The 23525-nt window shown below is 38.1% G+C and overlaps 1 protein-coding gene, 1 pseudogene and 3 gene segments (V, D, J or C); all 5 read right to left on the bottom strand.

Annotated features, from left to right (window-relative positions):
* Positions 1-1296: 1296 nt before the first annotated feature.
* Positions 1297-1865, bottom strand: LOC121503969 (annotated as a pseudogene).
* Positions 1866-2630: 765 nt separating this feature from the next.
* LOC121529337 lies at positions 2631-3112 on the bottom strand. The segment is given in 2 exon segments: positions 2631-2947; positions 3028-3112. Coding segments are annotated over 2 exon segments (363 nt in total).
* A 456-nt stretch (positions 3113-3568) lies between these two features.
* LOC121529356 lies at positions 3569-5219 on the bottom strand. The segment is given in 2 exon segments: positions 3569-3867; positions 5056-5219. Coding segments are annotated over 2 exon segments (339 nt in total).
* A 2511-nt stretch (positions 5220-7730) lies between these two features.
* On the bottom strand, positions 7731-16848 carry LOC121503968. Its single transcript, XM_041778583.1, has 12 exons — positions 16771-16848; positions 14420-14756; positions 14041-14325; positions 13644-13955; positions 13263-13547; positions 12845-13141; positions 12445-12756; positions 12064-12348; positions 11647-11970; positions 10594-10911; positions 9629-9777; positions 7731-7972 (listed from the first exon to the last, which is right to left on the bottom strand). Exons 1-12 carry the CDS (start codon positions 16846-16848, stop codon positions 7964-7966), a joined length of 2991 nt encoding a protein of 996 aa, XP_041634517.1. The 3' UTR covers positions 7731-7963.
* Positions 16849-17579: 731 nt separating this feature from the next.
* LOC121529328 lies at positions 17580-23525 on the bottom strand. The segment is given in 5 exon segments: positions 17580-18087; positions 18229-18546; positions 18652-18993; positions 20148-20444; positions 23376-23525. Coding segments are annotated over 5 exon segments (1425 nt in total).

The following is a 23525-nucleotide window of genomic DNA, read 5'->3' as shown; positions in this document are numbered from 1 at the left end:
GAGGGTGACTGGAGTAAGGGTGTGTGAATGGTTGTATTCAATGGCTGCTAGTGGAGTGATTAGCTCGGACTTAGCCACGGCGGTAGTTTTGTTCAAACCGGACAACATTTCTTTATTAAAACAAGGACAAAGATTAACACAGAAGCTTTTCATGACAGAAAAGATGTTTTCACTCTTCTCCTGGTGGACTTCATCATGGGTTTGCAATCGTTAGGGCCGGTCTATATAATGGCTGCTGCTATGGTAGCTATTAGCTCTGATGTAGCTTTAGGAGAGCAGCAGTTTAATTGGAACAGGACCACATTTCTTTTTAAACCAGAGCATAGAGCCACACTGACAGCTTGTCTCAGCAGAGAAGATGTTTTTGCACGTCTCCCTACCAGCCTTGGGTTTTATTGACCAAGAGGCTCCACCATTAACAATCTAAGGCAGCGGTAGACTGTCAGCTCAAGAGGAGCGCATATGCACCTCATTTAGCTCTTTGCTCTGATTGACCTGTCATGAATGTAACAGGCAGAATATTCCTCCAATCACCATCTGAAAATTTTTGGAAGTCCTGCCCTTCCCAAACACTTCCTATGGGAGCTTTCCCAGACGAATGTCAAATAGATCCTTGAAAAAGATTCATGAAACGGTTGATCTGGCATGTCAGGCTAAGTCATAAGGGCCTGTACGCATATTTATGTGCTTTTCTAACAATATTTAAATTACAGTAAAAAGACGTCACCCCCAATTTTTGAGTCTGCAACAGAGAAAAAGATTTAATCTTTGAGTAACAAAAAAGTAATAGAGTTACTCTGCAGCTGGTTGCTCCTTTAGTCTCATCTGTTTTCTCTGTATAGGATTTATGCATAACTTCAAATGAGAGAAGTTCAAATTTATGCAGATTTCTTTTGTTTTGCACTATGTGTTCAAGGTTTGTGGACTTTTTGTTTGCGTGATTTCTGCAATCCCACACCTAAATTCAGTCCCTGTGGCTATACCATAAATGCCCATGGTGACTTTGTTAGAGTCACACTGATAAACTCTGTTATCTTGTACTTAAAATCATCCATGTGTTATTCTCTTTGCAGTCAAAGAACATAATACACCTTCAGGAGAATTTCTCATATTAAATATTTATATTAATTTCCACTGAAATCCATTTTCTACCCTGAAAAAGAAACTTTGATTACATTTTAAAGGAAAATCAGTAGTAGTATTCATAATATTATCAGTAATCTCATGGTTTCATTTCTTTCCTTCTGAATATTTGAATGTGACTTCATTGAACTGGCTTTTTAATGATTTCTGGTCTTAGAGCACCCCCTCTGGTGGCTTCATGTTCAGGTCCTCAGGCTCTGAGGGGTTTTTGTTCAGCTCTACTGATGAGTTGTGTCACTGTGGGTCTCTGGCACAGTAATACACTCCAGAGTCAGCAGGCTGCATGTTCTGTCCTGTGAGAGTCACTGTTTGAGCAGAAGTGTCTCTGCTGACACTGAACTTGTTCCTCAGAGCATTATTTTTACTAGTGGTACCATCACCCCACATGATAGAGATCCACTCCAGTCCTTTCCCTGCAGGCTGTCTGATCCAGGCTGTATTGTAGCTGCTAACAGAGTAAGAGACCCGACAGGTGATGGTCAGACTCTGACCTGGCTGCACAGTCTCAGAGGCTGGCTGTGTCAGCGTGTAACTCTTCACACCTGTTGATGAAAACATGTAGAATATTGAATGAGTGTGTTAGGAGTCATTGTGCTGTGATCATTCTGTCAGTGTGTGAGCCTCAGTGAGACTCACAGGATCCAGCAGCCAGCAGCAGCAGAGCTCCAGAGAACATGGTTGGTGTTGAAGGTGACATGATGGAGCTTCTCTGACTCTCTGACTCTCAGCCTGATGTGGAGACTTTATATCAGACATGGAGGAAGATCACTTTGCATACAGGACAACACTGACAGACTCCATAACAACAATGACTTTCATTTTTAGTAGAAATAGTTTGGAAATATGTTGCAGACATTTATTTTAGTTGCAGAAGAATAATATATCATCAGTGTGGAAAATGTTAATTCATTCTTGCATTTTCTTTAAAACCGTTTGTTGTCTGAGGTCTCCTCCTCTGGTGGCTTTAATTAACAAGTGTTCACAAGAGAAAAACTGTTTTTATCAGTGACTCTGTGCTCTGATAGAGTTCTAGTTGATGGATCAAGTTTTCATTTTCAGATTTTAATTCATTTGTCCTTAAATTGTTGCTGAATTTAAATGCATCGAAAATGGACCAAAAAAATATCAAAGACAGAAAAAGTTACTGAATTGTAATGGTATATTTATGAATCATGGGTAATGTGTTTGATGTTTCTGTATTTTATCCTGCTTTCAAATTCAAATGTGTCTTCTCTGTCGTTTTATCATAAAGAGAGTACAGCTTCCATTAAGCGTGAAAATCTATGTAGTGGAAAGTTAAGAAAAGTAGGAATGTTAGATTAAGATAAATAACATTTATGTAGTTAAGGTAAAATAAAAAATCAATATTAATTTTAATTGGTGACTGTTAATCCAGATTAATTTTGCAGAAAAAGGGTTAGCAGTGTTCCCAATGATAATGGTGAAAAGAGGAAGTAGTTTTTGTACGACTCTCCTGTTCTTTTCTCTCACTGTGACTCTCTGGCACAGTAATACACAGCAGAGTCTTCAGCCTTCAGACTGTTCATCTGCAGATACAGCTGCTCTCTGCTGTTGTCTCTGGAGATGGTGAACCGACCTCTGACTGAATCAGAGTAGTATTGGGTGCTGCCACTTCGGCTAGTGATATGGGCAATCCACTCCAGTCCATCTCCAGGAGCCTGTCTGATCCAAGCCATCTCATAGTCCCTGAATGTGAACCCAGAGGCTGTACAGGTCAGTGTGTGGGATTGTCCAGGACTTTTAACCACTGGTTCAGATTGTGTCAGAGTCTGAGCATCAACACCTGCCAACACAGAAGAGAAAAGTGTCAGATAGAAGAGTGTGACAAGACTTTGTTGAATAAAGATGAGTGAAGATCTCCACCTGCCCAGCAGACAGTTAAAAGCAGCAGTCCTGTCCTATAGTCCATCAAGTTCAACTGTGTGTCCACTGTTCTCTGTCATCCTCTCTGCAGTCACAGAAGTAGAGGAGGAACACAGCTCACTTTGCATTCACTCCTCCACATGTGGACTGTAGATTTTTTTTCTCCAATGTAATATACCCTCTTTTTGTCTCTTTTTGCTAGTCATTTACATGGCTGACAGGTTGACAATGAACCACATAGAGAAACTTACATATTTACACAAACAATGATTGAAGTCGCAAATGAAATCACATTTATCTTCTTTGGACTTTAGAATCCAGAATCAGCCGTGTAACTTCTTCATGGCAGAGGATCTTAACATCATCTGTAATCAATGGATGAAAGTGAAACGGACAACATTCCTATGAATGAATAGTATTCTCAACGTTCTGTACTGGTAGGTTGGATACAAGTTGAACATTCAGTCACTACTGGGTATTGGCATCACTGGGAGATGATCGTTGTGTCTGCTGACTGCTCACACAGTCTCTCACTGTCTCTCTAACAGTAATACAAAGAAGAGTCTGCAGGCTGCATGTTCTGTCCTGTGAGAGTCGCTGTTCCAGCAGAAGTGTCTCTGCTGAGACTGAACTTGTTCTTCAGAGCATTTTTTTCAGCAGTACTACCATCAGCAGTGCTAGAGATCCACTCCAGTCCTCTCCCTGCAGGCTGTCTGATCCAGCCTGTAGCATAGCTGTTAACAGTGATAGAGTAACCAGAGAGCTGACAGGTGATGGTCAGAGTCTGTCCAGGCTGCACAACCATTGATCCTGGCTGGATGAGATCAATACTGCTGACACCTGTGGAAACACAGATCATCATTATCTCCATCATTCATCTGATTCTTCTTTGATTCTGATGTTTCATAGTCAGAAATGTCCTCACAGGATGCAGCTGTCAGCAGCAGTATCAGAGCTGCAGGCCAACAGAGGAGTCTCTAGCTGTGATTCCTGTGTATTAATCATGAAGAGTAAAGTTCTTGCCTGTGTTTCAGTAATAATAGAGGCTTTAGAGGCTTCTATCTTATGTTTATGAATCACTTACAAGGTGTTCAGAAATGACCCCCAAAAAATGTGCATGGTTTCACAACAAGAATTCAACGATTTCAATCAGCAACAAGAAATAGAATCTGTTAATTTTCTACATTCATTAGTGCAAAGTTTCAGAATAAAAAAATGTTATTTCTCTTTTGTGTAGGTCCAACAGAACTGCAGTAAAACTCTTATCAACTCTAAATGTTCATCCTTTACACCAAATATCTGTCAGTGTCATTTCATAGCAAAATGACTTTTTTAAGTGTTGGCAAAAAGAAGGAGTAGTCTGAGTTTAACTCTTTTGTTCTCTCTCACTGTGTCTCTGGCACAGTAATACACTGCTGTGTCCTCAGTCTGCAGACTGTTCATCTGTAGGTAGAGTTTACTGCTGGAGTCATCTCTGGAGATGATGAATCTGCCCCGAACTGATGAGGAGTAACTGATAGGAGAACTAGATGTACTTATAAAAGCAATCCACTCCAGTCGTTCTCCAGGAGCCTGTCTGACCCAGTGCATCCAGTAGTCGCGCATTGTAAACCCAGAGGCATAACAGGGCAGTCTGTGAGATTCTCCAGGACTTTTAACCACTGGTCAAGATTGTGTCAGAGTCTGAGCATCATTTAGAGTTGCTGTGTTTCTGGAGGAGTCTAAATCAATACTGAACATGTTCCTCAGTGAATCTTTGACATATGTGGTATAACCTTGACCACCACTTATAATCCACTCCAGTGCTTCCCCAGCAGGCTGTCTGATCCAGGATGTACGATAGCTGCCAACGGAATAAGAGACCTGACAGGTGATGGTCAGACTCTGACCTGGCTGCACAGTCACAGAGGCTGGCTGTGTCAGAGTTTGAGCCTTCAAACCTGTTAAAGAGAACATGTTTAGTCAGAGATGATGAAGTTCAAGTAGAGGAGAAGAAGTGTTGACTCTGACAGATGCAGAGAGACTCACATCCAGCTGCCAGCAGCAGCAGCAGAGCTCCAGAAAACATGCTTGATGTTGAAAGTGAGGTGCTGTGAACTCCACTGACAGCCTGATGGAGAGTTTTTATAGCTGAGGAACAAGGAAGCTCTCTGAGTTTGCATACAATCAGACATAGGAAGCATCAGTGATGGTCTGACTGGAGCCAGTAGAGTTTGTTGCAGTTTTTCCAGTATAGTGAAAGAATATTCAGTTCTTGTCTGTGGTTTTTGAAAAATATTCGAGGTTCTATGGAAATGCTGTAGGAAAGGCTTTCCCACTTCTCTTCTGGCTGCTCTTATAATGGTTTTGTGTGGAGATTTTGTAAATTCTTTATTCATTGGTTGTGTTTTGCCTTCTTATAGCAGCATGAGATGTTACAGGCATCCTATCTTTACATTTGTTAATGACATGAACGCTTCATATCCACGGCTCATTTTCACCACACTGAGAGCTCAATCATGTTTCTCTTTATTTGTGTAGGAAGAGAAATGCAGTCAAATCACGTCCAATACAACTTGAACACATCCTCTGTATTTTCATAAAGACTGTCCAGCAGCACCAAACAGAGTGAATGTTGGGAGTGTTAGCAAATAGAGGCCAGTTGGTATAATAGTTGGTGTATTTGTTTCTTAGTACAGCTGGGTTTATAGATTATGGTACCTGGGTTTTAGTTGTTTTTTTTTGTTTTTGCTTAAATATGTCATCCATGTCTGTTCCTCTTGAAAGGAATACAGCTTACATTTACTGTGGAAAATATATGAAGAGACTGCTTGTCCAAGTCAGCTGGTGTTTTGATGATTTCTGGTGTTAGAGCGCCTCCTCTGGTGGCCTTATTATCTCTGAGAGGTTTTTGTTCAGCTCTACTGGTAGGATGTGTTGCTGTGTGTCTCTGGCACAGTAATACACAGCAGAGTCTTCAGCCTTCAGACTGTTCATCTGCAGATATGCCTGCTGTCTGCTGTTGTCTCTGGAGATGGTGAACTGACCTCTGACTGAAGTAGAGTAGTGGATGGTGCTACAACTACCACTATGAATCCAGGCTATCCATTCAAGTCCTTGTCCAGGAGCATGTCTGATCCAAGCCATATGGAAGCTGCTGAATGTGATCCCAGAGCCTGAACAGGTCAGTGTGTGGGATTGTCCAGGACGTTTCACCAATGGTTCAGACTCTGTCAGAGTCTGAGCATCAACACCTGCCAACACAGAAGAGAAAAGCATGAGATAGAAGAGTGTGAGAAGACTTTGTTGAATAAAGATGAGTGAAGATCTCCACCTGCCCAGCAGACAGTTAAAAGCAGCAGTCCTGTCCTATAGTCCATCATGTTCAACTGTGTGTCCACTGTTCTCTGTCATCCTCTCTGCAGTCACAGAAGTAGAGGAGGAACACAGCTCACTTTGCATTCACTCCTCCTCACATGGACTCATTATTTTCTTGCATCTCTTTTAAAAGTGTTGTGGAAGTGAAGAAGTAATTTCTCCTTGTATTGTTCTCCATGTGAATGCATGGTCTTGTTTAAACTGTGAGTTAAGCTCTTGTCCTTCTTAATCCACTTTGCAGTTTTTTTTTTTTAGAAAATGTTATTAATTCTGAAACATTTTCACAACCAAATGATCACGATGCAAGATTTAACACTCAGGGTTTTTTTTTTTAAATAAATCCTCATTTTGACAGTTATTTTCATTTTTTCTGTTACTAAGTCCTGCTTATGACATAGGTTTAAATACTAAAAGACCCAATCTAAACAGTTGTTGCCATGCTGTCCTCCATAATGGACAATGACTCCCACCCCCTCCAACACACACTCACTGCACTCAGGAGCTCCATTAGTGACAGGATTCTCCACCTGAAGTGTGTGAAGGACAGGTATCACAGGTCTTTCCTTCTTTCCTTCCTGCAGCTGTTAGGCTCCACAACAGAAACTGCTGTAAAAAAACATGCAATAAACCATATTCATATGTATCACAATCTGTACACGTTTGTATATATGTGTGTATATGGATGTATATATAAATATCTCCACCACACCCAATCTGAAATATATCCACCCTCTAACTGTTTGTAAATACTATTTATCATTTGTAAGTTGACTTTTTTATATTCCATATTTTTGTATTTATTAGTTGTAACACTACTTTTATTTGTCCTCTGTTTCTATTGTGTTTCTGTCACCAATGGCCTTCTTTGTCAATGATACTTTTTGCTGTTGTAAACTGGAATTTCTCCTTGTGGGACTAATAAAGGAATATCTAATCTTGAATTCCTTTAAACCCACAAGGTACACAAATGCAGACACAAACATGTAGTTCTGCCTCAAAGACAGAAAGTAACTGCATGAGTGAATAAGGATAGATAATTCTCTGTTTTTCAAGAGTTTTCCTCTGTGTCATTGAGTTTATTTAGTCCAGTTTAAACATGATGGCATCTTCAACTGACAGGACAACTTGTTTCACATGCAGGATGCAACCCACCTCTAGGGTAAATGGAGCTATGTCTCACTCTTGTGGGCAATCAAAGTAGTGCAGGGATACAAGCAGTTTGAGAACAGTGTACTGCATCATAAGCCTGTCACCAAAGAAATTATTTCCATATCCAACCTTTTTAAAATTACAATGAATCAAGCAATACGCGAAACGGTTTGTTTTACACATTTGAATCTTTATTTTCTTAATGTAGAAAGGATAGAGGCTTTTTTCCATGCCATAGTCTCAGAATCAGACCTGAATGCTTAATTCTGCTTTTACTTGCTGTCTCATTTCATATGATCAGTACATGAATCAATTCCATGGAAAGCAATCATAGAAAAATATCTTGTTCCACTTCAAAGGCAAAATTCCACCAGAAATGTCAGGAAGTTCACATTTGAATCATGCAAGTGGATCTTTCCTGAGATCATCTTCATTTAGTCTGAAAAAGATGAAAACAACAAATGGTTAAAGATCAGGGAAAGTTTTATTATATAAAAACATCAAATTTAAACTCACAAAACAGAAGGTATGCATGTGACGTCACAGTCAGCCTGAGTTACTGCAGTTCCAGCTGCTGAGTGACAGAAAAGCAGCAAACAGCTCTATTTCAGCTGTGAAGTGCTGTCTTCTTTTTTTAAGATTTATTTTTGGGCATTTTGTGCCTTTATTTGATAGAGGAGGACAGTGGATAGAATCTGAAACAGGGACAAGAGTGGGGAGAGACATGCTGCAAAGGGCCACAGGCCGGATTCGAACCTGAGCCGCCCGCGTACACGGGGCTACTACCTCGAAATAAAACCCTACGATGTTTGATAAACACATCTAGTGTTGAAGGGAAATGCAAAAAAAAAAAAAAAAAAAAAGTCAAGTCCATTGATATTTATCACAGATTAAATTAAGTAGCCTATGTGTATTAGTTTTATTTGTTTTTGGTCAAATATAATTAATATACAATAAAATAAAAAGTAAAACTAAAGTACTGAAATAATTTCCATGTAGGTTTCATGAAGTTAAAGTTTTCGACCCAATAATAATTTGCACTACCATCATTATATAAAAGTCGAGGACTGTACTGTCTGAATATGTCACATTAAAAATAATCAAGAGGTTAACACAATTTAAAGGGTGAAAAAATAGAGCTAGCTCAGTGGTTTTCCAAACTTCTCAGCCTGGGACCCCAAAATAAAGTAGCCAGAGACCGAGGACTCCCACTGTACCTGAAGGTGGTTGAAGCATAGTTGAACACAACACAAGCACAGTCATGTGGAAACTACATCTGATGGATTTTTTTAAACATTAATTTGATTACAGCATAAACCTCACCAAATGAACATGTACTTAAATAATTTTATGAATACACTTTTATAAAAACAGGTATAATATACTATTTGAACTCATTTTGAAATCTTCATATTTGGAAGGCATCTGATGACCCCCTCTCAGTGTCTCACAATCACTCGGGGAGTCCTGACCCTCACATTGAGAACCACTGAGCTAGCTCAAGAAAGAAAATCATACTTCATTGATCCCTTTTGAGGTAAACCCTGAAGTTAGAAAAAGATTACAGAATTTTAAAGATTTCCACATAAGCTAAAGTCTTAAAAAGATCAAATGGATCACTGAAATACAGTGAAATAGCTTATCTAAAGATTCATAGTAACCCAAACTTTGACACTGTCATATCTGTCTCTGATCAAACTGGGCTTATGTGTGCCTTCAAGCCCTGCTTTGTGTGTGAAATCAGGTTCATATTAATGCCAGGAAACCTGACTTATGTCCACATATCAATGTCCATGGTGAACTGTGGATCTCTGCCAAGTTCAAATATCCCTCACTTCAGTGGAAACTGGTCTGTTTTCCTCCCATTTCTCCATTCCCCATTGATCAGACAGCCATGCCAACAAATGTTTTGCCACTTGGCCTGACTGAGCAGGTATGTCGCAGGCTGAAAGTGATGTCAGTGCATACCCTCTGTACATTAAAATTCTGGTTTATGATTGAAAAATAGTGGAAAAATATAGATAACCAAGTGATATAAAATACACCACTTAAATATAAAATTAAGCTGACAAAAACACTAAAGTTGCTGTCTTACCCTAATAAAGGTTGCCAAGACGCCGTAGACAACGGCGATGAGAAAACAAATGAGGAATGTTAACGTCATAAACCAGCTGTCCACATCTTTATCTTGGTTCCAACCAGCATACATGATGTCATCTAAGAAATCGCAGCTCTCCAAAGCGTCTGTGTGAGAAAGAGATTTTTACTGTTACCATAACTCTTGGCTGAAAAGAGATGTAAAACTCATCACTTTTTTTAATACAGAAAGTTACAGTACAACAGCCAACAAGAAAGCCAAGGATATACAAATGCAGATATTCATTGCATGCAATGCATGAATTCACCAACTTTTACACAGTAAATGCACACCTAAGCTGAGCTTTGCATTTGGCTTGATTATGCTGTTTAGTTGGATCACTGTTCTGGCATGATTTGGCTCTGCTAGGTAGTGATATGCTTCCTTTATGTCAGTTTTCATTCTACCTTTTTCCAGCTTACATTCATGTTCCATACAACCTAATTGGCATTCTTCATTTTTCTGTCCCCAGTGTAACTCATTATGATACTTTAGTTTTCTCTCTGGTTTTCTTCTTCTGTTCAGTCAAAGCCACATGTGAGAAACTTGGAGCATGCTCAGAAAGCCTTGGTCCATTTGGGTCTGATTAAGGTGAATAGATTCAAGAGTAAATTGATTCCCCAACTGCATTGTCTACATTTTTGTCTAAGTTTGAGAAATTCAGCTTAAGATATATTTTAAAGTACAGTTCTACTCAGAATTAAAAAATAAATCATTTTTGTAGTTACATGTAAATGTCATGGAGTATGAACACATTTGAATGCCTTGGCATGGGACAAGGTTGCTCAATTTCACCCTCACTTTTACATCTTGTTCATTTGTTTTCCTGAATTGAATTAAAGTATTTTAGAGCCAGTCTGTCAGTTCTAGAATAAATAACAGCAATGAACTTCACTTGCACTGAACATAAATACTTAACTTACCAAAAACATTTTTTATATTGCTTTCAAGAGGCATTTCAGATGACTCGTGTCTTACAACACAAGAATATGTAGACTCCTGGCGCACAGTTTTGGTTACGTTTAGTCTGCTGTTCATTGAGTAAGTGTTGCTCTCTTCATACTTCCATGCAGGACTGTTTCTGTAGTCAGCTGAGGGGAGTCTCTGGCCGTTTACTTCCCAGTACACATCGATGTTAGGTGGGAAAAATTCAGACACCAGGCACGTTAGTTGGATGACATTTGATGTAGAAGCCTCAGAGGCACTTGGTTGTATAATCTTCACAGTTGGTGGATTCAGGTCTAGAAAAGCACAAACAGGATCAGAAAGTAATCATTTCATTCTAATTATAATTACTATTACATGACCAGCTGCAGCTATGTTGAGAGTACATGTTTTTAAATCCTCTGTTTTTAATGTAAGGGAGACCTTTAAAGAACCTGTTGAAGTCTTCTCAACTTGAGGACATTGTTTATCAAAATGAATGCCATTTCTATGTCTCTGTATGTTGTACTAAGTTGAAGCCAGAATACTATCACATGTGCAGAAGGGAGCTGGCTGGTTGAACAACTTGTGAAGCACTGGTTGAACCAGCACCACTTCACTTCCACTTGCATCACTTCCTCTGCTGATCCCGGTGAGAATGGTGCAAGGAATCACATTTGCTAACCAGGGCGTTACATTTATTCCTTTTTATGCCTCAAAGGTATTTTAAAAAACAACTATTCTCAAAGATGAGCTCTTAGATGAGCCATAATGATAATTTATAGCCACCCTAACAAAATCAGGTTTGGGAAATCAGGATCAAGAAATATTAATTTGAAGTGTATTTTAACTTTGTAGTTTACCCAGGTCTCATCTATCATTACAGATGAGGTGGGGTTTTGACATATACTGCAGCCGGTCAGCAGATGGAGCTCCAAACATTCAGGCCAACTACCAGGTGCTTGTTTCTCCATCCATTTTAAAATAAGTCTATGACTGAGAAAGAACTAAGAGTAACAGAGAGAATCAATCCATAATTAAGGTACAACTACCTCTGCTTTTGCTTATATGATCCTCGTAGCTCTGCTTTGAACACAGGTGTTTTGCCTCACATGACACTCGATAATAAGCGTGCCAGTCCTCTGTTGACACGTTCAGAAAACTCCTCATAGTCTCGGTTCCATTGATGTGACTCACTGGTGACTCTGTATGGACATGAGTATCTTTGTTCCCATTTACTTTCCAGGTGATAAAAAAATCTTTTAGAAGAGGGCCAACCAAAAAACAGGTGACAGTCACTTGTTCCTTGTCCTGAATCTCCTGGGGTGATGGTGCCTGAATCTGGACACTGACCCACTGAGCTGATGCTGGAGTAACTAAAAAGTAGCAGGACATCAGTGAATGAAAATGCCAGCTTAATGAAGTTATACAGAAACGTGGTCATTATGGTTGGCAGAGAATCTTTTTACCTGAACAGATGCTGATTTCCTTTCTGGCAGTTTTCTTCAAAGACTTGTCAGAGACTTCACAAGTGAAGCTCTTTCCAGTTTTCCACTCTGTTTGAGAAACATCAAGTTGACTGGTAACTGCCACACGTCCATCTGCGCCCATGCTGGTGTCAAGGGTTGGAGAGGCTTTGTCCTGGGAGTCTGGAGACCATTTGATTTGAGGGTCAAAGCCCCATCCAGAGCACAACAGTCTCTGTGGGCCTGACTCTTCACTGGGGACCAGAAGGAGCTCTGCTGATGGGTCCACTATGAGGGAGACGAGGACATCATGTGCCTTTGGATCAATAAGGTGTGGATCAATAAATGAAAATCTCAAATATGAAAAGAGGAATAATGTCTCACCAAAGATCCTGCCAGTAGAGTTTGACTGGAAGTGATGAGTGAATCCTTGATTGACTTTGCAGGTGAAGCTCGTGTGGTTGTTCCAGTGACTCTCAGGCACAGGGAAGGTTTTACTGATGGAATGAGGGCCTGGAGTTTTAGGAAGTTCAACGTACAGTTTGTCAGAAATATCTTTCATGTTGGCCTGGAAGGTGACATAGACATCACTGGAGGAGAGTTGTTGGATATCACACTGCAGCACAGCACTGTTTCCTTTCAGCAAATCAGGGAGAGATCTTCTGATCTGAATGGATGGTGCAGTAACTGAAGGCACTGTATGAAAAAGAGGAGCAAAGTTTTCTGAAATACTTGGGTGTTGAAATTGTTAGAATTGAAATTTTTATGTGCAAAGTAGACTTACTGGCAACAGTCACAGTCCTCTCAATGGGTGGGAAGCACTTGTGCTCAGCTTTACATGTTATAGACTGGAGTTGTTTCCATTTTGTTAATGGAACAGTCAGAACACTGATTATATGAGTTTTGTTAACAGCTTTCTCCGCTGAGCCACTGTGTGTGATTTGCCCGTTCATCAGCCAGGTCACATTAGCATTGTAAACAGTTGGGACCAAACATGTGGCTTTCACCTTAGATGTTGCATTCATGACTGTCTTAAAGCTGGGAGTTTCAAGATGAACTGGAGGAGGGGTGGGAGGAAAAACTGAGAAAGTACAAGGGAAAGAGATGAGACACAGCAAAACCTTCTATTAAACCTTCATATTAAATCAACAGTTCTTTTATGGTCAGATTGCTCAGGCTGTGATTTATCATGAAAATTTTACCTGAACAGATGCTGATTTCCTTTCTGGCAGTTTTCTTCAAAGACTTGTCAGAGACTTCACAAGTGAAGCTCTTTCCAGTTTTCCACTCTGTTTGAGAAACATGGAGTTGACTGGTAACTGCCACACGTCCATCTGCGCCCATGCTGGTGCCAAGGGTTGGAGAGGCTTTGTCCTGGGAGTCTGGAGACCATTTGATTTGAGGGTCAAAGCCCCATCCAGAGCACAACAGTCTCTGTGGGCCTGACTCTTCACTGGGGACCAGAAGGAGCTCTGCTGATGGGTCCACTATGAGGGAAACGAGGACATCATGTGCCTTTGGATCAATAAGGTGTGGATCAATAAATGAAAATCTCAAATATGAAAAGAGGAGTAATGTCTCACCAAAGATCCTGCCAGTAGAGTTTGACTGGAAGTGATGAGCGAATCCTTGATTGACTTTGCAGGTGAAGCTCGTGTGGTTGTTCCAGTGACTCTCAGGCACAGGGAAGGTTTTACTGATGGAATGAGGGCCTGGAGTTTTAGGAAGTTCAACGTACAGTTTGTCAGAAATATCTTTCATGTTGGCCTGGAAGGTGACATAGACATCACTGGAGGAGAGTTGTTGGATATCACACTGCAGCACAGCACTGTTTCCTTTCAGCAAATCAGGGAGAGATCTTCTGATCTGAATGGATGGTGCAGTAACTGAAGGCACTGTATGAAAGAGGAGCAAAGTTTTCTGAAATACTTGGCTGGTGAAATTGTTAGAATGGAAATTTTATGTTCAAAGTAGACTTACTAGCAACAGTCACAGTCCTCTCAATGGGTGAGAAGCACTTGTGCTCAGCTTTACATTTTATTTTCTTCAGCTGTTGCCATCTGTGTGATGAAACCTTCAGAGTGCTTATCATACGACTTTCGTTTGTGAATTTTTTACTTGTTTTGGGTTCCCCATCCATCTCCCAAGTCACTGTGGCATCAAACACAGTGTAGACTGAACATATTGCCTCGACCTCAGAGTTCGTCATCACTGTTCTGAAGCCTGGGGTCTGTATATGAATGGCAGGAGCGGTGCTTCCATAGACTGCAGGAAAAAATGCACTTGTTAAAACTGCTCAGTGTGCTTAAGGAAAGATTGTATGACATTCTTTTTCTTGTTCCATGCCTGACATACTTACTCTTACAGACACTTGTTGTCTTTGTAAACTCAATCCTGTTGTGAGTTGACTTGCATGTGAATGTTGAGCCTTTGGCCCACTCTGTGCTTTTTGGCTCAATCTCACTGGTTAGACTAAATGTTTTGTCCACTCCCTCCACGGTCTGCAGCTTCTTTTCTATCGGTTTAATAGACAGCGGTTGGCTGTTCTTTTCCCAGCTCACACTCAGTTTATCTGGAAAGAAGCCACTTAGAGTGCAGATGAGTCTGACTCCTGAGGTTTTCAATTCACCTTCCCAGACAGGCTGTAATGTGATGTTAGGAGATACAATCCGTGGACCTGAAACAGAGAAGGCAATATTTCAGAATTTCCTGTTCCTTTCTAACTATTAGATGTTCACATTCAAAATATTAGTTGATTAAAGGCGACCGGTGCTACATACCTTCATAGTAGGGTTATCTCAACACAAAGTGTACTATATTTGTTTAGGCTAGATGGCAGAGTTTTACTTCTAGATTGTGTCTGAAAAGGCCGGAAGCTTGTTGCACAGATGTGGCAGTCTGACATGGCAGAGTGATTAGGACAAGCTGCAAGCCGAGGCATTGAGTGTTGAGCAACGCCCGGCTCCCAAAAAAGCACAAATAACAGAAGTGAAACAAAGCAAAAAGCAACGGTGCATCACAAATACCAGGTGTTAGATGCTGTTATGCCAGTAAGAGAAACGGAGAACACATTTAAATATCTTGTATCAATTTACATACATTTTAAAATAGGTTTCTGACTTTGCTCAAGTGTTAAATCCTCCAGGTGGATTAAAATATACTCAAAATGTTACCAACTAAATTTGACATTTACATATGAATTCTCTCATTCATTTATAAAATATGGCAGTTAAGTGAGTAATGCTTTAATTCAATATAATACATGTTAAGAAATCACACTAGTGCACATTCTTTCTAACAAGAAAAATACAAAATATAAGTGTTTAATAAAATGTTTATTTATGAAACAAAAGTATAGCAAAGTAAAACAGCATCCACAAAAAATATATAAGAGAGGGAAAATGCTGCAGAATCATCACTAATAGAGAATTCCTTTTTTTAGTATGACAAGGTTTTTACAATAACATGAAAAGGAAAACTGTGATTACTTACATAATACTGAGTATATGAAAACAAACTGAAAAAATGTACAGAAAGTTCACCATGTTTCATTTCACCTGCAAAGAAAACAAACTAAGATTAGAAAAAATATACTCCAAATTAATGAAATTTCCGTTCAGTTAGACTTTTACATTGGCTTAATAGTAATTTCAAAAAATAGTCATACTAGTGATAAAATGATAAGAGTTCTCCTGTAAATGCAGCCAATAGTGTTCAACAAAACAGCACTGTAAACAAGCTTGCAATTAGAATTAGTGCTGTCAAAGTTTTCAGTTAATTTCAACTAATTAATCACAGGGGTGAAAAATGTATGCTGAAGAAGCATGTCCTCTTTCATGGTTTTGTTCTGATTATTAAATTTATCCATAATCCAATCTCTCTCCAATTAACAACACATGTAGTTAAATGCAGTATATTAACTACAAAGTCTATTAATAATGAGATTATTTTTTAACCAACTGAGAGCACTTGTAAAAATATTAAACATGTAATAAAAAAAGAAAAAAACATTTAAAACTGATTTCTTTTTTAATTCCATTTGTTGTCCCAGAAGAGGCCATGCTGCAGTTTAAGGTAAAATAAAAGCTGCCTTACCAGAAAGCTTCTGAACCTTTTTAAAAGAAAAACAGTTCAAGATCTGAGCATTCATTTTAGTTTATAACCAATAATTTCAGTGAGAATGCTCGCCTGACCTCTGCGTAATAATATCCTTCATAATTTAAGTAAAACTTTGAGCCATTGTGTCACTTTTGTATTTCTAAAGAGTTTGAGTTATGTGTTTTAAGTGAGAACAACCTCAGTAATGTGAAGGCAGGGCATTATTTAGGACAGTATAGAAGTCCTGCTAATTGATTGGTCAGTTTTGGCTTAAAGACATAGAACTTTGTGAATACTAAAGTTTTACAAAGATTAGATTTCATATATTTTTTATAGCTAAGTCATTTGAAATATAAAGAGTTTTTAATGATAGCATTTTTGTGTTACCCCATTAGGCTCTATATAACTTTCTGTATATTATAGTTGAAATTTTACCATCGTCATGTTAAAATTATAGTTGGGGAGAGTCTAGTTTGGTGCTTCCACATCATCAAGATGCATTAAGGCATGGCATTTTCTGGGGTAATATTTCTTAAATGTATTTTGTCCCAAAGTTGTTTTCAGTGTTTTTGCTTTCTGATTTAGTGAAATGCATTTATGAATACTCTTTACCTTGAAAGCAGTGGTTACGATGGTGAAAAGAAGAGTGATGAGGAAGAGAAGGATGAAGGTGAGGGCCGGTCCAACCATGTTATCCTTCTCTGGCTCCAAAGCATCCGTCCATTGCTTGAAGTCTGGATGTAATTTACAAAAGAATGTCGTTACATATTAAATTTTAGACGATTACACATTACTGACTGACTGAACATTGACTTTAAGAATTGAAATCATATATTTGATAACTTTCTGGGTAAATATAATCATTTTTTAGCCACTCTATTCTCTAAACAACATACTAGAAAAGACTGCTGGCGTCTGTCGTACTGTATATGATATCAGCAGCAGTGTGTCATTAACCTTTGGGGTTTTGCATGTTCATTGAAGTGGTTGTTTAGTGATCCTGAGTTGCTTTTGAAAGACCCCATTATGGCATGGCTTGTATGACTTGGCTTGTGCATCAGTTTGTCATTTTACTGCTTTATATCCCAAAGCTGGAGTTGGCCCTCAAGAAATCCTCTCGTGTTAGGGGTGCAAGACCCGAAAGACGAAACATGCATACACAACAACAGGTACAGTTTAAGTGTATATCTACAAAAATGTCAAATGTGTTAAACTTGTTTGGTCTAAAGTTTCAAAGTGTTTGTTGTTTAAGTAAATGCTCTACAGCCTTATTAACTTATTGAAAAAAAGCTTAAAAATCAAATATCTGGATGCGAAATCCTTATTTATGATAACATTAGGACAGCACAGTGACGGTACAAGTACAACAACATGAAGCTGAAAGTATTTGAAGTAAAAACATGAACAACATGCAACATACATCAACGGAGTTCAAATTTTTTTTATTTTGATTTTGCATTTAAAGACAAACAATGTCAAATCACAAGCAACAAACATTAAACAACAGACTGCAGAAGACACAGAGACAAAATAACATCTACAGGGCCTTGCACTTCTCAGGAATGTTCATGTTGAGGTTGACCAGGTTGATGTTTTCAAAGGTTTTGTACCCAATGGACCTGACAATAGCTTTTGTTGTGTTGGTCAGAGACTGGTGGTGTACCGCACAACTATACACTACGTCGCTCTTTTTCCATTGCTCGAGGCTGAGTGTTAACTGGCCATAGGCCGAATAGGTTCCTTGGTGTTCTACAGGTTCTGTGGTATGGTACTCGAAATCTGAGTCTGCTTCTTCGTCATCAACAAGCCAAGACACAAAAACATCCTTGGGGCTGAAGTCTTTCACATAGCAAGTCAAGGTCACTGTGTCTTTTCTAGTATGTTCTAGTGGAGGCATCATAAAAACTGAAGGACGCTGAGTTGGTCCTCCTGCAAGCATGAGAACACATTTAAACCTCTAGCCATCTATAAAACAACATACATTTCCAGATAAGATCTCTCCTGAACAATCAACATAGAAATATCACTTACACCCCCAGACTTTAAGTGCATAACTAAAAGTTTTCTTACCAATATCCCTTTTGTATGTTTCCTTTGTGCCGTCAGGGAACGATTCATGTGTAACAGCACAGGTAGGCTGCATCCCCTGTTTCCATTCATCAAAGGTGATTTCCAGTGGAAGGGTGAATATGCCTGTGCGTGTCTGGACGGTGTCTTTAGAGGCACCAGCAATATCATCTCCATTCTCATTTATCCAGTAAATCCTACTTAATCCTTTCTTATTTGCTGTGACACGACATACAATTGTTCCTTTTCCTGTTAAAAACAGGTCCTCCATCTTTGGATCAGTGAATGTTATTTCCACATCGGCTTCCATACATTCGTTACCTTAGCAGTAGGAAATAAAAACACATTGCAGCACAGGAATGCGTGAAAACCAAAGAAAACATTAAATTTAAACTGTTTATGCAGTAAAGTGTGCTATATACTCACCAGTAGAAGTTGTCGGTTTGTATTCCACAGCGCCTTGCTTGGAAACGGTACCATTTTTTCCTTTCCCCTCAAACGTGCAGGTGTATTTGGTTTCTTCAACCCACTCTGAGGATGGTACTGTGAGGAAACTGGCTGCACTGTACAGAGTTCCATTCTCTGTCTGTTTTTCCACAGAAGGAGTTGTGACAATCTGTGATTCATGGAGGGGTTGCCCTTGGTTCTTCTGCCATCTGAAGGCAAACTTGTTGGGTGAAAAATCTTTGGCAAGGCATGAAAAGGTAACCTCCTCTTCATCACCTTGTGAGGCAAAGACTTGAGGTTTTGGCCACTGATAATGCACCTCTGTAAAACAAAGATATACACAAATATATATGTATGCACAAGCAGAGGACAACAGGTGTAGATATATATGCAGAAGCAGATTAACATAGTGCTTCAATGTAATCCAGCTTTACAGCTGACTTCCATTTACATTTGCACTTTTTTACAGCAAGATATGCAAGTTGCAGAAATATGCATTAACACTTACTTTAATATTTTTTTTTAAAGGAAGGTAAACCATTAACACCAGAGCTAAATGTTCACTTCTGCATATACACTTACTGCATGGGAGGGGCAAGCACATGATTAACAAACATGTAGGTTCAGTCTATCTGCATAACTTTAATTATGCAGATGGACAGAAGGGGACAAGGCGCATTGCATCAATCTTATGATGGACAGCTGCAGAGGAGTTGCAGAATATTAGCAAAGACTAAAACAGACTGAGCCAGCAGCAGAATCAACAGGAGAGTTCTCATTCCAACCCACTGTTGGGTCTATCTGCCATGCCAACATATTATGAAATTAAAAAAATAATAATTAAAAAGTGTTTCACATTTTAAAAAATGTAATAAATGTTATTCCTCATTTGTGTTAATTCTTGTGAGTATATGTGATTATGAACAAGTACACCAGTTATTGATCACTCTAAGTTTAAAGTGGTGAAGTTTTGTATGACACCAATAACTTAAAGATGCTCACTACTGCTACTACTTCTTCTACTATATTATTATTATTATTATTATTATTATTATTATTATTACTATTTGTAGTAGTAGCAAAAGGAGTTGTATATTAGAATTATTACAGTAGCATTATTATGCTTTGTTTAGTGCACAATAAATGAGCCTCTAAATATTATCATTACTATTATTATGGCCTTAACACTGACCTCAGCACAAGGACCCTGTGAATTAAATTAATTATTATAGATATTATTACTGTTATTATTTTACTCTGTAAAATGCACAAGAAGAAACTGATCTTTCTAATCTGATTCAGACATTACATGCAACAGCTGGCCCTTTGTAAATGACCATTTTTGCCTGTATTTTTATCATTGACAATATCAACTAGAAAAAATTCATGGAAATTTAAAGTTAGTGTTATTTTCTCTGCCATTACATCCAGCTACATTGTGAATCAACATTTATATGACTTAGCATGAATCTTACGTGGCATGATGAATTCTCCCTGTCCAGTTCCTGCTGCATTTGTTGCGACACATCGGAAGGTATTCCTTGCCTCCCAGTCCTGTTTGCTCACTCGGATTTGACTGATTCCGGTGTAAACATTGCCTTTCATTGTTGGAGGATACTGAATGGAGTCGGTCATGGTGGATCCATTTTTTTCCCATGTGTAGGTCACTGAAGAGGGTGAGAAGCCAGTGGCGAGGCAGCCAAGAGTGACGGTGTCTCCAGAATCGGAGCCGCATTGCATCAGAGGATACACAGTTGGTTTCACTGAGGCGGCTTAAAAGACACAAAAGAAAAAAGGCTGATTAAAATACTGAAATCAACATTACTGATTGAAGACACTTTTTTAATTAAACATACATGTCAAAGAGAAGTCAGACAAGTTTTCCCTGAGAGCATAAAACAGCATCTGAATAAAGACTACATTATTGTCCCTCTACTTTTTATGTTGAATGTGGCAAAAGCACTCCATAGAATACATAAGAAAGCACACATAATAAAAAAATATATGAAAAGAAAACTCTCTCTATATATATTTAGTTTTGTATTGTTTTTCTTGAAATAACCTTTAATTTTATGCGTGGCTCAGTTTGGTATTTGATATTTAAATTTGGTTAATTTCAAATCTACAATTTTGACAGCACTCAATAATTTTAAAGTAAATAAAGCTGTCCATTCTAATAAGTTACATCAACATACATTTAAAAATCACTTGTTCAGAATTAAGCTAGTATCTTTGGGATTGGATTTCTCTGCAGTACCTGTTTCCAGTAATCAGAAGCAGCATAGTAACACAGAGCTGAAATTACTTTGGTGTGGGTATAATATATGATGATATGTGTTAGTTGTCTACTAAGTTTAGCCCTGGTCTATTTAAAATTTAGGTAATGTCTTTTGTTGTTGCAAGTTTTACTTGAATAAACTAAAATGCACTCACTAAAAATATGTACCATTACATCTTACGAGAACGTTGCTTTTTGCCTCCTGTAGTGTAAATCTATTGAATGGACTTACCTTTGAAATGACACTAAAAACTTTGATGAGCACTTTGAATAAAACACCAAAAAGACATTATGCAGCAAAAATCTTACCTGATGACACTGTTACCACCGTGCCCTTTCCCCAGTAGTCGAAAGCTTCCCAGCTACCACAGTTACTAATGCCAATAAGGGCTCGTCACAAAAACTTACCTCCGTAATATTACATGAGCTTTTGTTAAACAGTAAAATTATAGGTCAAATGCATCTTTCAATACAATTAATTTTTAAATGTAAAGGAGCAGTACAGAGTTTAAAGTATTTTGTAACTTATAAACCTGACTATGGAATACTGTTCATTCTCATCTCAGCCACTTTTTCTGATATTAACAAAAAAACAAAAAAATAAATAATTTTAATAGAAATTGAATTTACAAATCAGAATTTTTAAGAGTTTTTACCTAAAGTAACAGTGACTATAGTGCCTTTACCCCGTAGGTCAAAAGCCAAAATAACAAAAAATGTCAATAACAATGAGTCACATAAAATTAATACTTTTTAAAGTACTTTAAATGTTACTCAAAAAGAACATTTTGCAGTAAAACTCTTACCTGACGACACTGTTACCATCGTGCCTTTTCCCCAGTAGTCGAAAGCGTCCCAGTTATCACAGTGAGAAAAGTCAATAAGGAACTATAACAAAATCTTACCTCAAACCCGTAACTTCATGTCAAACTAATGTTGGCAGGTAAAATTAAAATTAAATACTCATCTTTAGATACAATCAATTTATACATTAAAATAGCAGCCAGGAGTTTTTAGTCTTTTGTTAGTTTTATGCCAGGCTATAATGTACTGTTTACTGTCTTATCCGAGACACTTGAGCCCATTTTAGTAAGTTTAAATTTTTTCACAATTTTTCCACATTACGCAATTCTGAAATAAGATTACAAAGCTATAGAAACAGTGACAATAGTACATTTTCCCCAGAAGTCAAACGCCCAGTTAACAGACTTGAAAACGTCAATAATGATTGGTCACAAAAAATCCAAATTTTAAAAAATTGTGAGTACTTTCAATGCTACTAAAGAACATTTTGCAGTAAATGTCTTACCTGACGACACTGTTACCATCGTGCCTTTTCCCCAGTAGTCGAAAGCACCCCAGCCATCACAGTGAGAAAAGTCAATAACGAACTATAACAAAATCTTATCTCTAAACCCGTAACTTCATGTTAGACTAATGTTGGCAGGTAAAATTAAAATTAAATACTCATCTTTAGATACAGTCAATTTATAAATTAAAATAGCAGCCAGGAGTTTTAAGTCTTTCGTTAGTTTTATGTCGGGCTATAATGTACTGTTTACTGTGCCCATATTAGTAAGTTTAAATTTTTTCACCATTTTTTCCACATTTCACAATTCTGAAATAAGATTACAAAGCTAAAGAAACAGTGACAATTTTACATTTTCCCCAGAAGTGAAACGCCGACTTGAAACAGTATCTTGTAACTTCTTGGGAAATGCTTCGATGCTGGCAACGATAAAAATCAACAGATATAATCTATAATTAATCTAAAAACTTAATGTATTAGCCAGGAGTTTGAAGACTTTCATTAGTTCAACCCTGACTGAAAATTACTGTTCACTATCCTACTTCCAGCCACTTTCCAATGATCACATTAGAAATATTACATTTTACAATTAACGTATAGAAAATAGAATTTATAAATTAGAATTACAAACATACATACCTGATGTGACAGTGACCATTGTGCCTTTTCCCCAGTAGTCAAAAGCATCGTCACAGTGTAATAAGACAACATCTCCAACATACAAAAACAAGCCACATAAAGATGTTCTTGATGCCAAAGCAGCCCAAATACTCTTAATCAAACAGTATTTTCTATGGTTTCAATATGAGGACAGAAAAATTGTATTTTACCTGATGTGACGGTGACCATTGTTCCTTTTCCCCAGTAGTCAAAGTAGTAGTCACATTGATTGGTTTCAATTACATCTCAGTACAAAAATTCTTTACAGCTTTAATCCTCAAATGACAGCATTACTATATCAGTGAATTAGTCCATCTAACTGAACCTTGGGCTGATTTTGTTTCTGATTTAGACTATATATCAAATTAACTTTTATTTAATTATCTCCCCACCTTTAATATAAAAATTAAAAATATCAAGATTCCAGTGTAAAAGTAGATTTAGATAATTACTTACCAGAAGTCACTGTGACTTGGGTCCCTTTTCCCCAGTAGTCAAAGTAGCCATCACAGTGACATACAACAGTCCACATGTAATTCAAATACTTATTGTTGCTTAAACAATGCTAAGCAAACATTTTTCACTGTCAAGCTATTCCCACTGCAC

The sequence above is a fragment of the Cheilinus undulatus genome, linkage group 21 (assembly GCF_018320785.1).
Source record: "Cheilinus undulatus linkage group 21, ASM1832078v1, whole genome shotgun sequence".
In the NCBI taxonomy this organism is placed as follows: Eukaryota; Metazoa; Chordata; class Actinopteri; order Labriformes; family Labridae; genus Cheilinus; species Cheilinus undulatus.
This window is presented reverse-complemented; position numbering and strand designations above follow the sequence as displayed.